At 41.0% G+C, this 17,097-nt stretch overlaps 1 protein-coding gene across 1 annotated transcript in view; it reads left to right on the top strand.

Moving 5' to 3' along the window:
• Positions 1–17,097, top strand: part of tmem131 (transmembrane protein 131) — a 36,115-nt gene that overhangs the window by 14,128 nt on the left and 4,890 nt on the right. The window contains exons 6-30 of the mRNA XM_063466758.1: positions 3,232–3,348; positions 3,448–3,570; positions 3,659–3,739; positions 4,031–4,181; positions 4,263–4,319; positions 4,422–4,483; positions 4,572–4,680; positions 5,080–5,188; positions 5,288–5,441; positions 5,785–5,955; positions 6,218–6,328; positions 6,708–6,842; positions 8,950–9,054; positions 9,131–9,217; positions 9,372–9,524; positions 9,615–9,690; positions 11,155–11,269; positions 11,362–11,500; positions 11,589–11,698; positions 11,784–11,856; positions 12,001–12,152; positions 12,238–12,380; positions 12,853–13,039; positions 14,828–15,013; positions 15,767–15,922. Of these exons, the coding sequence (XP_063322828.1) occupies positions 3,232–3,348; positions 3,448–3,570; positions 3,659–3,739; positions 4,031–4,181; positions 4,263–4,319; positions 4,422–4,483; positions 4,572–4,680; positions 5,080–5,188; positions 5,288–5,441; positions 5,785–5,955; positions 6,218–6,328; positions 6,708–6,842; positions 8,950–9,054; positions 9,131–9,217; positions 9,372–9,524; positions 9,615–9,690; positions 11,155–11,269; positions 11,362–11,500; positions 11,589–11,698; positions 11,784–11,856; positions 12,001–12,152; positions 12,238–12,380; positions 12,853–13,039; positions 14,828–15,013; positions 15,767–15,922 (3,062 nt within the window). The remainder of the gene's footprint in view (positions 1–3,231; positions 3,349–3,447; positions 3,571–3,658; positions 3,740–4,030; positions 4,182–4,262; positions 4,320–4,421; positions 4,484–4,571; positions 4,681–5,079; positions 5,189–5,287; positions 5,442–5,784; positions 5,956–6,217; positions 6,329–6,707; positions 6,843–8,949; positions 9,055–9,130; positions 9,218–9,371; positions 9,525–9,614; positions 9,691–11,154; positions 11,270–11,361; positions 11,501–11,588; positions 11,699–11,783; positions 11,857–12,000; positions 12,153–12,237; positions 12,381–12,852; positions 13,040–14,827; positions 15,014–15,766; positions 15,923–17,097) is intronic.

Raw genomic sequence — 17,097 nt, 5'->3', positions numbered from 1 at the left:
GCAGTTTGTGTCTTAGAGGCTGAGACACTGTCAAGGTGTTGCCAGTGAATCATCTTCTAGAACAAGGTGTTTGTGGTGACAACAGCGTATACAGGTGTGCAGCACGGGGATCTGAGTCAGGTCTTTTTGTTCACAATTCTTTGAATTGGTGAATGCACGAATTTTTAGGAATCTTATCTGTCATGGAGTGAGGCTGAGATAAATGTGCTTGGATTTTTTTTTTTTTTTATCATCTTGCATCATAACCTGAGGAAATATTTCCAGAGAGTACAAAAGTATGTTTGAGCAGTCAGCAGGAAGATCAAAGTCCTTTTAATAGCTGCATTTAAGTGGAAGTACAACTTGAGAAACACCGAGTCGCTCTGTGGGACTGAAGCCAGTGCAGATTTTAAGGCGACATTAAGGCTTGTTTGAATAGGCTTACTGATTCTAGGCCAGACAGGTTCACTCCTCCAGGGAGATTTTTTTTTTATTAGCCATCAGAGAATTAGGCAGAATTAGGTAACCACACAAATATGAGAGCTCACATTTCAGTGCATTCCATCCCCTCCCATTCAGCCAGACTTTTCCACTCACCCTTATTCATGCAGGCCAGTCATAACTGTTTATGCAACGTGGCAGTTCTTCAACAATCACGGCCTTCTTTGCCGTTTCCCGTTCAGCTCTAGGTCACGCATGTCATTGCTCTGATCGGTTAAAGTTGTGTCTAAAATGGATTTGAACTCATTGATCCCACTTATTTAAAAAAAAAAATCAAGTGAGAGGTTCTAGCTAATTCATATTTGTAGCTTTCTTGTGGTGTCCATTAATCAGGAACAAGTTTGGGTTTTTTGTTTAGTTTTTTTCTGTAGGAAAAGTGTCGCATTTTGAACATATTTACTAAACGGGGCAAGTTGGTGTGAGCTTGCAATTGCAGAAATGTGCCAATGGGAGTGAAAAATTATGCAAAAACCGAAGACGCAGCTCAATTTATTTGAATAACGCAGCCCACATAAGCAGGTCGGAAACCAGAATAGTACAGCGTAAACTTTATGCTTTATGTTTCCCTCAAGAAACGACATGTGAACTGAGATCAGCGAGTCTTTACGTTTTTGAGATAAAGGCAAACTCTTCTGTTAGAACTTGCTGGGAACTGTGCTATTAAAGGTGAACTCTGACAGCTCAGGAGGACAACTGCACCATTACAAACTTCACACGAGCTTATATGCAGTTAGCCTGGATGTGCTGCTGTAGCAGATATGTTTGGGGACCATAATCCCCAGAGATTCCTCCTCTGATCACATGCTGTAGTTCAACATGTGCTTTGAATCTTAGTTATAGTTGTACTAACAAGAGATTACCAGCGGGTCCCAACCTCATGAGTCTCTGCTTTAAAGTATGTGGTAATATTTTCTACCCGTGCCTTTATCACTTGAATATATTGTAGAGGACTTTTTTTTTTCAAAATCCTATATTTCATCACCCTCACTTTTGTTTTCTTAGTAATGTCTCTTTGAACGCGGCAAAGAGCAAGTTACAGTAAAAAAAATCATTTGTTTTGAGGAAAAAGTTGAATTGTTAGTCAGGCGATCAACACCAAACATTTGTTACTGTTTTTCGTTGCACGTGAATGGATACCTTTGGATTTTGGACTCAAATAGGTACAGGGTTTGTTGCCCCTGACATGTGGTTTTTGTTTTGTTTTTCCTCCTGACATCCTACTAGCATTAGGTTAGTGTTATATTAGCTTATTTTTTTACACACACAGAAACCAGAAAAAGGTTTGTAGACTGAAAAGACGAACTGGGTAATGTCCTAATCTGAATACCTGTTCATCTGGTATCCCTCCATGGCCAAATGCCACTACACAATCAGCTTTTTCCCTTTTCCACAATGTTCAGAGATTTTTATGCACAAAAAGCTTTAAATTGTTAAGTCTGCTTAATTCCTGTTTGATGAAGGTTCAGAGTTAAAAACTTGATCACATAATAAACGAATAATGCACATCTTAAAGTGCACGTTTTGGATTAATCTCTGATCAGGCTTTTATTATTTAACCTATTACATATCATCTAACACCCCTTTTTTAACATTTGACCTCCAACAGCAGGAGATTCTGCTTTGGCTGTAGTCTATACGAGAATGTTTGAGAATGATTTTAGTATACAAACATAGATAATTTATTCCTCCTTTTTAAAGGCAGCTCATGTTGTGGATTACTTATGTTGTTATAAATGCAGCAGGATGGAATCAACCTCAGAAATCCCCCTGAGCAATCGCCCACTGAAAAACCGTCACCACCAAAATGCTAAAGTTATCATGGAGCTGTGATGTTTTCATAGCACTGGACCTTTTTACGATCAGGTGGTGTGGAAGTGGGCGTTGATATCTGTGAGGTTAGAAGTTTGTCGGTCAGAGCATGTGAATAACCTCATGGGATCTGTTTGGGTTCTCATTTTTAGAGCTGGAGTTGGTGACGTTATCCTTCAGGGTCAGACTGGCTTAGCTACTGAAGTGAAGGGCCACATGATGAACAGATGAATACAAACATGACACACAAAGTGCTGAAATATGTTCAAATCCACGAACTCTGGTAGATGTGACAGCTCTGTAATAAGCTGGTCTTCAATCGACTTTCAGTCTTTAAAAATATTCTTTTTTATAAGTTAAATAAATGCCTGCATCTGATAATTTAGAAAATAGTAGACACAGATCCATGGCCATATTCATATGAAGTATTTTCTCTTCTGTCGTGACCTGTGTGTGTGTGTGTGTGTGGGGGGGGTAGTTTTTCTTTAAGGATGGTCCACTAACCAGTTATCAGGCTGTATTCACCTACATACCTCTGCAGGCTTACCTAGGCTGCTAGGGCACAGGTGTCAAACTGCAGGCCTCGAGGGCCGATGTCCTGCAGGTTTTAGATGATCCAACACAGCTGATTTAAATTCCTAAATTACCTCCTCAACATGCCTTGAAGTTCTCCAGAGGCCTGGTAAGGAACTAATCATTTGATTCAGGTGTGTTGACCCAGGGTGAGATCTAAAACCTGCAAGACACCGGCCCTCGAGGCCTGGAATTCGACACCCCTGTGCTAGGGCATGAAAACAGAGTGTACAGAATCATCATCAATTAGCCAAATGTAACGAGAGGAGTGGGGGGGGGGGGGGGTGTAATTCTTTTACAGATTTGTATTCAGGGTTCTTTGGTGTCTCTTTATTAATGTCTTTTATAATGTCTCTTTTTTATCAACAGATAATACCACCAGGAGGGAACACATCATTTGATGTGGTATTTCTTGCTCGAGTAGTTGGGAATGTAGAAAATACATTATTTATTAATACATCACATCATGGAGTGTTTACATACCAGGTACAAATGAAGTGGCACACCTTTTTTTTCTCTCTTTTTTTTTTTTTTTTTAGTGTGAAACATGTGATTAATGTTGCGTATCTGTCTTTGAAACTGAAGGTTTTCGGGGTTGGTATACCAAACCCCTACAGACTGCGACCCTTCATTGGGGCCCGAGTCCCAGTAAACAGCAGCTTCTCACCTCTTATAAACATCCACAACCCATACAGTGAACCACTGCAGGTAATACGGACACATTGTACCCTTTGTTTATTTTATTTGCACATTTTATTTGATGATTGATTTGGTCTGCTTCTTGTCTTTGCTTCAGGTGGTTGAGATGTACTCCAGTGGTGGGGATTTGCATCTAGAGCTTCCCACAGGCCAACAAGGAGGCACTATAAAATTATGGGTGAGTCCTCCTTTTGATTTTAAAGCTATGGACCTGTTGTGCTTGTTCACATTAAATATGGCCAGTGTTTCCAATAATGAGGTCATTGTATGCTGTTAGTGATGGGGGAAATTCCACCCACTTGCTGTTCAAGCCAATCAGGCAAAAGTTGTCTTAAAGCGAGAGGAGCTGAAGGATTATTTTGACCCATGAATCATACAGATTAGAGTAAAATGGGAATGAGAGCAAAGTGAGGTTTTTAAAGGACAGTAGGCGGTCCCACTGACGCTGACCAACCCTCCCCTCCTCCAGGAGATTCCCCCATTTGAGACAAAAGGGGTGATGAGAGCCAGCTTCTCGTCCAGAGATGTGGACAACCACACGGCTTTCATCAGAATCAAAACCAATGCTCCCAATGAGGACCAGTTCATCATTCTCCCCGTAGAGGTGGAGGTCACATCAGGTGTGCTGTTAAACCTTTGTGTGACAGTTCTTTTTAATCATTATTCTCTTCTAACACTCGTGTTTCACTCATTGTTTGCAGCCCCTGGTATATACTCCTCCACAGAGATGCTCGACTTTGGTACACTCAGATCACAAGGTTTGCTTTCCTTAAAGAAATGACATCTTTCAGTATTTTCTTTTTCAAACTATCCCCTGACTCCTCCCTCTGATCTCTGCCTCCTACTTCCTCATGTTGCAGATCGTCCAAAGCTGCTGAATCTACACCTTTTAAATTCAGGAACAAAAGATGTTCCCATTACGGTGCGTATCCAAAGCAAAATAAAGCATGAACACAACAATTATCTCAAGGCCACTAAGAATCCATGACTGTATTCATGCTGCTTTTCAGAGTGTACGTACAACACCGTCAAACGAAGCCGTCACAATAGACTTCAAAGCAGTTACACTCAAAGCTGGAGAGAACAGATATACCAAAGTCGCAAGTATTAGTTTTGATGGTAAGTTGAGTTTTACTTCAGTTCTCTTACTTGGCAGGTCACAGGAAGCTGAATTTGTCGCCGTCTCTAACACTGACCTGTGACATGGTCATTCATAAGAGTTCGGTTGAATCACATCTTCTTCCTGAGGAAACTCATGAACATGATGCTTCTTTGGCAGCTTTCTTTATAAAGTTACGTTTCAACTTTGGTACAGAGTTGAAACATAATTTCACCGTCAAGATACAAATCTGTATAAATAATCAAAAGCTTCAGTTGTTCTCATTTGACTTGGAAGGAACTTCTAAAAACTACTATTTCCTTCCTTTCTATTGCGCAACATCCTCCTGCAGGCCCTTGGATGTGTTTTGCAGTGTCTTATCTGCTCTCTGAATCTTTTTTTTTTTTTTTTTTCTGTAGCCTCAAAAGCCAGAAGACCATATCAGTTATCTGGAAAAATAACCGTTAAAGCAAAAGAGAAGAGTTATTCCAAGCTTGAAATCCCATACCAAGCAGAGGTTTTAGACGGGTAAGTTTTTCTGAGGATGAACATGGAGAGAAATGAAAATGTTGCTGTAAGAGTTAATTTGAAGCTTCACTGCTGTGTGTGTGCTTCCTCTTGTGGCAGCTACCTGGGCTTTGACCACACAGCCACATTGTTCCACATCAGGGACAGCCCCGTGGACCCAGTGGACAGACCCATCTTCCTCACGAATGCCTTCAGCTTCGCAATCCGGATACACAATGTGTCCCTCCCTGAAGAGGCCAAAACAATGTTTAATGTGAGCAGAAATGCATTAAACAAAGAAACATAAAACAGTCAAAGCTGAGAAAAGTTCAACTGAATCTTTTTGGGTAAAATAATTTGAATAGACATGCAAAATGTTACCCTCGTAATATGAATATTTTCCACGTTACAGCCTCTCAAAGTGCATCGGTATGCTCTCATGGAATTTATCATTGTTTATTGTAGTAAAACAATCACCTGCTTTCGGGTCTCGGGTTGGAGATACTCACTGATTTCTCTGGAACGACCCATCCAAGGTCATCCCGACTGTGAAGTCTGATCTTCCAGCATCGCGCTGACATCGCTTTCATTTATTTATGTTTTTCTTTCTGTTTTAGGTGCAGAACTTCAGCACACCCATCCTCATCCCCCCACACGAGTCGCGTTACATTTTCTCCCTCCTCTTCCGACCAGTTCGACCATCAATCCACATAGACAGCAACATCCTGCTCATCACAAACGCATCAAAGTTTCACCTGCCTGTTCGGGCTTACACCGGCTTCTTGGAGGTACGCAGTGAACGTGAAGTGGGTGCAGACGGGCGAACTCGGTCTATCATTGTAAATACAATTGTTTACTCTTAAACAATAAAATAATATCCACTGAAAGCTCCTGTGCTAGTTATAGATGCTCTTGCCTCGCAGTGGTTTGGTTCACTAATGCCAGACTGCATTATAGCTTCATAATACATCGCTGTTGAATCTGGTACTTAAATCTACTTTAGAGTGTCTGTCTGTGTAAACATGCTGTTTTTACTGCCTGTTTTTACAGCCTCTGGTTCTGCCTCCCAGTCTGAAGGAGAACCTGCTGGACTTTGGTGTCCGCAGTGCAACAGACACCAGCAGCATCATATTTGTAGTGGTCAACAGTAACCCCATAGAGGTGAGAAGCCGTACAAGTTGATATTGGAGTGATCGATTGTAAATTGTCACAGCTCGGCATCTCGGGATGAAAGTTTCAGAGCTTTTAGTATCGTTAGGCTTCTAAAGCTTTTCCCCCATGGACGTGCTCAATTTCATAAGATTGCAAAGTGCTGAGTAAAACTCAGGCTAACGCAGCTGACACAACTGAGTTAGCTGTTGTGTCCTTATCTTCAGATAAACCTGGTTGTGGTTTGTTGGTTAAAAACTCCACTGTAGATGAACGGATGCTGGTTAGGGTTAGGCTGTTAGGTTGTTTCCACAGTGTAAACCATGTAAAGTAAACACATGCTGCTTGGCAAAAGTGAAAAAGCGCCACTTTGTTCTTTTCTGTCCTCCAGCTGGAGATTAAGTCCTGGTTGGTCACAGGAGACAGTCTCTCCATGGAGCTGCTGAAGACCGAAAAAGGAAACACAACGGTGGCCCAGGGTCACCTGGAAGAGCTGCAGAACACCTCAGCCTCCCATCATAAAACGGTAAGACCTCCACAGCCCGAACGCCATAACGCTAATCCCCACAGGAAGCTAGAGTGAGCAGAGCAAGCTTCAGTCTGATGCAATCCAGTCCAGTGAAATCCTACGACATGAGTTTCACTTCAGCTTTTGTGGTTGTAGTTTGTAAGGAGGGGGGTTTCTCGTGAGACACATGAACAAGGTCACCACTTCTGTATTTATTTGTAAAAATTTAAACTGAAAACTTGTGACAGTTTATAAATATCTATGTTCATGTTTTTTGAGAAAAAGCATGAATCTCACATGAAAAGGTTAATAAATAACAAATAACTGTTAAGCGCAGTTTACAATTTTGACTTTTTTGGCTCTAATAATTAACATAAGCAAAAGTATTTCATTAATCTGAAGCTCCCGGTTCTGTTTTTCAATGCTGACCATAAATGCCCTGTTATGGAGGCTTAAAGAAGATGCAGCTTAGCTGGGCCTGGTGTCCTCCAGTCAGTGCCCCCCATCCTCACAAACAGCTGACTCACATTCATACATTAACCTTAGTATATTTAATGAATGCAAAATGCAGAATTTTACCTCTTTGCATTATAAAACCTCAAGTACAAAAGATTTTTGTATTTTTAGCAAGTAATTTGAGGTCCCACCTCGTCCACAGGGTGATGTGAAACTTGAAAGTTTACCCAAAATGCACTATTTCAGGTTTTCTCCAGAGAGTTATCAGGAAACAGATCAAACACACAGCACACCGCCGCTTGTTTCTGTTCCTGTGTCAGAGGCGTTAAACTGCTGCAGTTGGCTGAAACTGTTGATCTAAGATTTGAGCTTTAAGTTCAGAGGTTTCTCACTTTGTACCGATTTTATCTGGAGTGAGGTTTGTAACACAGATCAGGCTGCTGCCTGGCTGAGTTAATGTTGTTGTTAGTAATTCACACTACTGTGAGTACTTTAGAGATCACAAGAAACAGGAAGTTGTTTAAAAGTAGAAATGAGAGACGCTGAGCAGAAGTTGGTAGAAGCACAAAAGTATCATAAAAAAGTCTAGAAATCTGTAGTTCCTAAATAGATAAGACTTTACTAGCGGAGGAATAAATGGTGTAATGAACTATTTCTCTTATCTTAAGAAGCATAAAGATAATAACACTGGACAAAAACAAAAAAGAGACTTATTTATTGGAGGAAGTGACTGAGACAAACTTCATGTAGCAGCATGTTTTCCTCAGTGTTGCTGGTAGCTAATACACCACTTGGCCTGCTGATTAATGAAGAAGCATCTTCTCATATTACTGAGGCTGTCAGACCAGCTGAGCTCGTAAAGTAGACCCTGAAAGTCATTCTAGCTACCGTTTGAAGCACTCAGAGATTCCCTCAAGTCAATTTATCTAAAAGCTCCGTGAACCGCAGTGTCGTACAGCTAAACAAATCAGAAAATGAAACAAAATGATAAAAAAAGAAACCTCTCAAGGGGGAAAAGAGTTTGGAAAGTATGTAAATATATATATCGTACACAACCTTGAAAAACGATGAGTTTCAGATGGAGTTTTGGTTAGTTTTGTGGGAATAGCAGCTCAGTTTGAGACTTCTTTTTGTATCCTTCTGGGAAAAATAGATTCCAGAAAAGTCTTTTTTTTATCTTGAAAACTTGTTGGAGTAAGCAAGTCGCATGTTTTGTCATTCATATAAAAAAATCAAAGAATTAAGTTTTGTTTGTTCTTTTGATTTCAAGCTCTTTCCTTCCAAGCAGCATCTCATTTTGAATCCAAGAGGTCTTCTCACTCAGATAATCTTTTCTGTCATTAAAGTGTTTGGTTTTAAATATTTTAATCATCTTAAATCAAAATTGAAACTATGTTCTTGATTGTTTTTCAGTATTTCAGTACTTATTTCCTTTTTAAAGGGAAGGCAATGAAACCTGTGAAAGAAATTTACTGCATGTGTGTTTTGCTGTCTCGGATGTGGAGGCTCTTCAACCACAGTGACAAGATCGGAGATAAAACACTGTTATTCCAAGCAATTTGATGATGTGTGCAAAAAAAACCAAAAAACAAGAGGGGACGGACTTTAGAGAAACTGCAGCTTGTTCACAAAGTGCTGAGAGACAGAAAACCCTTGTTTGTTTTCACAGGTTATATTAGCATCCGGATATTACGCAGCATTCAGAGTGACACTAGTGGCCAAAGCTCTGGAGGGCACATATGACGGGGCTGTACACCTCACCACAGATTATGAGGTAGGCTGGCTGGTGTGTAGTTTTCAGGCAGTTTCTTCAACATAAAAGCATAACCTGGTGTTGTTTTTGGCCTCAGATATTAACCATTCCGGTGAAAGCTGTCATCGCAGTGGGCACATTAAACAGCTCTCCCAAACACATCATTTTGCCACCTTCATTTCCGGTAAGTAACACAAAATTGATTTCACAACTGAATTCACAGCCGTCATGTGCTGGCAGCATGCAGAAGATGAGTGTTTAAGTTTAAAGAAAAAAAACAGGCAGCTTCCTGTTTAATGCCTGAGGTGTTGGATTAAGTTACATGTCTTCTTCTTTAGGGGAAGGTAGTTCACCAAAGCTTTAGCATACAGAGCTCCTTCACACAGAAAGTGAGACTGCAGCAGATCCGCTCCCTGACAGAAGACATCCGATTTTATTACAAACGTCTCCGCAACAGCAAAGACGAGCTGGAGCCCAGACGGAAGTCTAAGGTACAAAAATCCTTCCAGTCCTCAACAACACAAAAAGTGGGTCACGCTTTCTTTTGAGACACAAACGTATTTTTATTACTTTTTTTACAGGTGGCAAACATTTATTTTGACGCCGGCTTGCAGTGTGGTGATCACTGTTATGTGGGCCTGCCATTTGTGCTTAAATGTAAGTTTTAGTTGTTATTAAACTCTGTGTTTGTGTCCACGTCTGTGTTTTTAACAACAACCCCTTTGGACCGGACTTATGTCTCTGTGAGGAGGTGGGATCCTTTTAGTGTCTCAAATTTTGAAGCTTACTGCCAACCAGTTGAGAGAAGCTAACAGGTGCTAACAGGTGTGACATGATCTTTGTCACACGTCTGTGAGGAGCCTAGCAGCAGCATTTTGGACAAACTGAGTTGTTTTCCTTTGCATCTAGGTGAATATCATTATTGATATCAATTCATCATAGGAGTGAAAGGAGATATGTTTACTGATGATTTGATCCAGAGGAAGTATGTATAGAGAGAAAAGGATGGGACCTAAGATAGAACCCTACACCAGCACAGTGCTGCTGGTGAAGAAGAATAGTTTACAGTAAACATAGAGAAGGATCTATTATTCAGGTATAAGATGAACCAGCGTAGTGAAGATACCAGCACTGATGTACACACGTTGTGGTCAGTGCTGTTAAATACAGCAGTGAAGCCAAGGAGGACGAGGATGGCACAGCCCCCAGAGCCCGAGCAAACTTTTATCAGTGGATTCTGTTAATGAAGAAAGACTTTTTTCCCAGACTTTTAAAAGAAATGGAAGTCTGGAAGACAGGCTGGTAGTTTTTTGGGTAAGATGGGGTCCAGGTGGTTATTCAGCAGGGCTTGAACAAGTACCTGCTTACAGAGAGATGGAGCAGTACCAGTAGCCATAGAACTGCTGTTTAATACAGTTTTACAAACTCGTTGTAGCCCTTTTGGGTGAATTCCATCTGGAGCAACATCTGCTCATTTTGAAGTGACTTTTTTTTCCTTCCCTAATGTCGCTAAGTGAGAACTGGAGGATTCAGAGTAAATTTGGATTTACTCTGGATTGAATATTGGGTCTAATACTGTCAATTCAGTTGATTTCATTGTTCTGTGTTTAATAAAAGTTAGCTGTAGGAGTGCTAATACAGCTTGAAGAAGCTATTCTTTGTTTGCAGTCATTTTTTCTTCATGACTGCAAGTTTTGGTCAGACGATGATTTTTCTGCCGCAGCAGCTTCAATCTCTTGTTATTTAGTTTATTTGGACTCTTTCATCGCAGCTTCATTAATATTATTTGATCTCTCCACTCTGTATGTGAGGAGGTGCACACACTGAGACCGAGAGCAAGGAAAGGAGAAGTGAGGTGTCTGTAAACAACAGCAGTAAAGTCGGCTCAGAAATATATAAAAAGAACAACTGAAGTGTTATTTCTGATGTTATTATACATGCATAGCACACACAGATAATACTGATGATTCATTTTTAAATCTCACAGTTATCATCGATACGTGGCATCCCTAATCCTCGAGAGATGTGGGTTTATGGTCGAGTCCCAGCCCTAAAATAAATCTAGTCTGAGCCCATGGTTGAGAATTCATGGTTAATTTTATTTATTTTTTCCTTCCACAGCTGAGGCTAAACCTCATGGGCTGGCGTTACAGGAGGATATCTGGGACGCCGATGTCGATCTTCACCAGAAGCTCCTCAGACGATGGAAAGAGCTCAAGGAGCGCTCTGTGCACAAGTAAGCATGTTGTGCATTCAAAGCGCTCTATGAAATAAAAGTTCTTTCCAGGATAAAATAAAGTAAAAATGTAACTTCTTTTCTCACCAAAGGATCGAAGCTGTCTTTGAAGTTAACACAGATCTCCAGAAAAACGTGCAGGCTAAAATAACCGCACACCTGACGTGGCCTTCGCTGGTCAACTCTTCACAGAGAATCACGTTCCCCCTGACCAACACCAACAGCTCCTCTGTGAGTACTCGCCCATTAGCACACGGCACACAGGCTTTGTGTGTTTTAAACATGTTTCAAACTCAGGCATGACATCGTTTCTCCGCAGGACGAGGAGGTGATTTTGCAAAACCCTGCAGATGTCCCTGTTTATGTCCAAGTACTCCCCTTGGCGCTTCTACCCAACCCCTCTGTGTTTTCTGGAAAACTGGCCGACAGGTAAGAAGTCACAACAAAACTCCTGCTTATTCTTTTTTCCCCTCAGCTTACACTGACAGTCTTCTTTACTACTTTTCTTTTCCAGGTTTCCTTTAGGAAACTTATCCAACATCAATATAAACACAAACACCTTCGAGTTCCAGGTTCACAGAAATCAAGTAAGTCCATTGTTGATTTGGTGGCTTTTCAGGAAATCGTAGAATCAGCTGCTTATTGTGCTGCTAATCACTGTCCTCTTGTCCTTGGATCTGACAGCATGTGGAAGCTGTTTGGCTCTAACAGTCTCTCCGTTTGTGTGACAGACATCGCTAATGAGGAGCAGTACAGGCTTTGTAGAAGGCTCAACCAGGCCCTTTGTGTACAACCTCCTCCTGCTGCCTGGAGAAGTCAAGTCTTTCAACATAAGATTTACTCCCATTGGAAACCACAGTGTCTCCTCCCTCCTCATAGTCAGGTAATACCACATTTTAATGTTAGAAACTAAAACAAAAATGCACTCCTCCACTGAAATTAATCACTTTACTGGGGCATCTGTTTAGAAACAACCTGACGGTGATCGACACGATCATACTTCACGGACGAGGCACGACAGAGAGCCTGAAGGTCGCAGGGAAGCTTCCAGGACAAGGCAGCTCCCTGAGGTTTAAAATGACTGAAGCTCTGCTGAAAGACTGCACAGAGAGTGAGTTTATATTATAAACAATACAAGAGAGCAGTGTCACCCAATCAATGTGAGCCATTCGTGTTGCAGCGTTGTAGAGGTTCATCTTAAGTTCAACTGTCTGTTGGCAGGAATATGTACTCATTATGTTAGTAATTGGCCTGCTGGTCTATTTTTCTATAGATCAGTAAATCTGCCAGTGTTCAATTTCAAAGGCAGCCCCATCCAAGAGAACTCATATATGTGCAAAGTAAAGCTCAAAAAATGCAATGAAATAAAACAGATTAGGCATGTAAAATATCACAGAGAAAAAGACAACATTATGTATTAATTAAACATCCTAAATTAAAATATCCAAACACGTAGTGAGCCCTGCTGTTAACAGGTTTTATTCCAGTACATTTACTGTGTGTGTATCAGTATGTTCTATCTAATTTTTCCTCTTTTGAAACATTAAGTTGAATCTTTTTATTGTCCCTGTTTTTTGTTTCAGAAACAAAAGTGAAAGAGCCAAACTTCACTCTGAAAAAGACGTTCAGAGTGGAGAACACGGGTTTGCTCCCGATCACCATCAAATCGGCAGAAATCAATGGACAAGCCTGCGAAGGATTCGGATTCAAAGTTCTCAACTGTCAAGAATTTGCACTCAAGCCAAATGCTTCGAAAGACCTCGTCATACTGTAAGGACTCACTGCTACACACATACCTCCATCGTCAGGGTTTTTCCTGTGCGTGCGTGTGTGCGTGCGTTCCCCCCTTCACCACACGAGCCATCCCAAATACGCCCATCTGAGGCACAGAAGCTCATTTAAGTGCTGTTTAAATGTTCTCTTTGTTGAAAGTTAACTTGACTGGGGAGTAGTTACAAGTGCTTTTGTCAGGCAGGGGAATCAATAATGGAAACACCTGCATTAATTCAACTTTTTCCAGTAATTCTACAAAAACACAGTCACTGATACTCAAACGTTGCTTCCCTAAATTTGTAAAATAAAACGTAACAAAGAGGTGTCAGAATCTGGCCCAGTGGTGTGGCCAGGAGAGCCATGCTGTGATTGGAGAAGGATTTACGGCTGCAGAAGCCCTGAGGCAGAAATTTACCCTTTCTTTACCCTGCCCTGACAGGTGTATGAAAAGACCCAAACCCACACAGCAGTGAGACTGAAGAGTGGGAATATAGGACACTATGACAATGACTTATCAAACTTATCAGGGCACGAGTTTATAAAGCTTTTTCACTCGTATTCGAGGCTTACTTTATGCTAAAGCTAATCTATTCTGCTATTTTCTAGCTCTTTGTGGTCGCCCTCTCTTTAAAGCTGCTTTATAGATCAGCTTTCAAGCTTTCATTTTTGATAATGTTTACAGTTGAAGCTAGATTGGTCAACCCTGTTGCGTTTTTTTTTTTGGGGGGGGGGGGTTGTGTAAATTTCAAAGATTAAGGCTTCATTAAGAGTTTGCTTCAGAAGCACTTTGAAATCTCTCCTATGGGGTTGTTGGTGTGCATTTTATTGTGTAATTAATTTTTCCATATTCAACCTCAGGGGGTCCTCTGAATGATGAAGCATTTTTACTGTTGTTCCTTTTTTGCTTTGTGATAAAAGTTTCGTGTTTATGGTTGCACCACCCGTGAAAACGTACAAACGGACGGATATCAGAATATAAAAGAATATATATTGTTTGAATGGAGTGAAAATGTATTCAAAGTGAAAAGGGTTCTAGAAAAAACTCCTGCAAGTCATGACTCGAATATTCCAAATAGGAACAATGCACTTGGACACAAAAAGTGTGTGTGTGTGTGTGTGTTATATGAAAAGAATAAGCTGAGTGAATTCCATAAATGTGTTTTCATGGCTTTGTTTCGTTTGAATTCCTGTACTTTTCCAGGGCGCTGTTGTTATTGTGCAGACACAGAAACACCCAGGTGCTGACACACCTGGTTACAATTCAAACATTAATACTGCATCTCATGTCCCAATAGTAATACTTATTACTGTAGATCTTTCTAACTGGTGTATTTGTCTGATTTACCCACCTATTTGATGAGTTTGAATAACAAGGGTTTATTTTTGGTAGTTTTTATATGTACGCAACCTTCTTGCTGTCCTTGGTTTGTTTCTGCCTCGGTGAGAGTTTACCTGTGATATTGGGCTGTAAATATAATTTGTTTTGATCGGGACAGTCAGGTGAAACACAATGGATGTTTTTAAAGATTTAGACACAGAGAGAAATTTGGCTAGATCCTCTGAGGCGTGTACGTTCAGACAAAAGCCTCTCAAATGTTTATTAAAGGCAAAGAAACTTTGAAACCAGACACACCCTTCATCTTTATACTGTACATATCTTTGTGTATATAAATAACTCATTAGCTCATAAATCATAAAGATACCTTCCAGGTGTTTCCTCCCATGAACAGGTTTCACGTGGATCGCAGGACAGGCTGCTCAGTGTTTTCTCTCCTTTCTTGTCAGGTTTACACCCGATTTCACTTCCTCTCGAGTGATCCGGGAGCTGAAGCTGGTGTCGTGCGGCGGCTCAGAATTTGTGTTTGTCCTCAATGCCTCGTTGCCCTATCACATGTTAGCCACATGTGCAGAGACCCTGCCTAGGCCCACCTGGGAGCTCCAGCTCTACATCATTGTGTCTGTCATTATGAGGTGGGTGTCGCCGCACAACGCAAGCAAAACATGCAGAACACAGTTCCACGTGACAAAACTGAGTAGCTGTAGAGTTGACTTCAGGGTTTTAACCTGAATTTCTGCAGTTAGGCCATCAAGATTATGTTACCCTTAATCTAACTTTTAATATTAATTCCTCTCCTCCTGCTCATAACCAATGCTCTTCTTTCTTTATCATTGGGATTGCTCTTTTTATTTTAAAGCAGGATTAGATTTAAATAAAACTTTATTTGCTTGCTAGAAAAGCAACAGCAAAGACTGTATGCTCACTAAAGACAGACGAGGATGAGGAAAGAGCAGAGAGGATCTGTGTGCACGCATTTCTGCTCTCAGCTATTTAGTGCTGCTCACTCATTGTGAGCGGGGCTTCATGCAGCTCCACCTGCACACACCCACAGGGAACAGGGTGGTGTTCAAGGCTAACAGGTGCTCTTACCTGGAGACAGAGCTGCACTTTTATTAATGAACCCGATGTTTGTTTAAAACACTGAAACAAAAAGTGTTGTTATAGCAGCAGCCTTGTCACGCTCACGCTGTAACCCTGCACTCAGGTTTAATGGTAGGATACTTAATCTAGTTCTGCAGGTAGGTCACATGTTTGCATGGGATTGTTTATAAGCCTCAATTATGCTTGTATAGCAACGGCTTTGGAATACAGTTTAAACTAAGTTAGCAGAAAGCTTGATCTCAATCTGACAAACGGTTCATGTGTGCTGTTTGTTTGTGTTACAGTTCCATGTTTCTGATAGTGATCACCACGGCCTACCTGGAGGCTCAGAGCATATGGGAGCCCTTCAAGAGGCGCGTGTCTGTGGAATCCAACTCCACCTTGGAGACGGGGAGACCCTTCAATCTCAGGGACATTGTGCAAATTCACACTGATTCAAAGTAAGTGTAAATGCTCAGTGACAACCTGGGCAAAGCCCAATCACGTGGCATAAGCGGGTGTTTTCAAAGGACATCTCGGTAAAGAGAACTGATTTTTGAGGCGAGAAAGAGGATGTAAAAGTGGTGCAGCAAACGCGCATTAAAAATTAGCCTTTCAAGTGTTTGTGTGCAGAACTTTTTTTTTTAAAGTTCAAACAGGATCAGTGTCCAACCTCTAAACATCTGAATGTGAGGGTGAACGTAATATTATTATTATTAGTGTCGTTTTCACACCAAACTGAATTTTTTTGGCTCCTAGCCACCTAACCACAAAAAGAACTGGTGCACACTTACCTGCGTGACTCTCACCTGGACTCGTTAAGTCCGTCCAAGCGTCCGTAGCCAGCTTGTCAGTCCTTTTCAGCATGTTGAAGTCATTTATTAGGATGCTGTTCGCACATATTTCGGATCTCACCAAACCTGGAAACTGACCGTCCATCACCTCCAGCTGTTCTTCCCCGGGAGCGTGAAGCTTTTGTGTGTGTGTGTGTGTGTGTGTTTATTGTAGACTAAGAGCTGCTTTCTTGTAGAGTTGGAAGCTGATGTTAAAATACATTTTTGAACAACGACCATGATGGGCACCCCAGCATTTCCCATTTGTTAACATCCTTAGCTCTACACATTCATGCGTTCATGTGAGCTCTCCTCATATAGGTATCATTGAAATTTATAGAATTCACAGATTAATAAATTCATGTTAATCCCACAGCTCTGTGTGCACTAAGTAGTTACTCCAATGAGCATCATTTCTCAGTAATGTCATTTTTCATTCATTCAAAATTTAGACCTGCAGTCCAGATCTGGCCCTTATTATCAGGCACTCCTTAAACTTCAGGCTTCAGTCATTAAAATGTCCAAACATTTGAAGAAAGTCTCATTTTCTTTGCTGCAGGATTGTTTTTGTTGAACACAGATTTGCTGTTTATTAACTGGATTAAATGCCTCTGACATGCCAAGAAGATTGCTGATGGCCGTTTGCCTGTGGCTAACCGCTTCCTGCAGTTTTTACCATGTCTGGCACTGAAACAGCTTATTGGCCGTTATCACCGGCCATTCAGTCGATTTGAATTTTAATCGGAGGCGGACTGAGACGGAGCACAAAGCAAAACTTTATAGTTGCGGATAAACTTTTTTAT

Source organism: Pelmatolapia mariae, linkage group LG23 (genome assembly GCF_036321145.2).
Source record: "Pelmatolapia mariae isolate MD_Pm_ZW linkage group LG23, Pm_UMD_F_2, whole genome shotgun sequence".
Taxonomy (NCBI): Eukaryota; Metazoa; Chordata; class Actinopteri; order Cichliformes; family Cichlidae; genus Pelmatolapia; species Pelmatolapia mariae.
The sequence above is the reverse complement of the archived record's forward strand: the minus strand, read 5'-3'. Positions and strand labels throughout refer to the sequence as shown.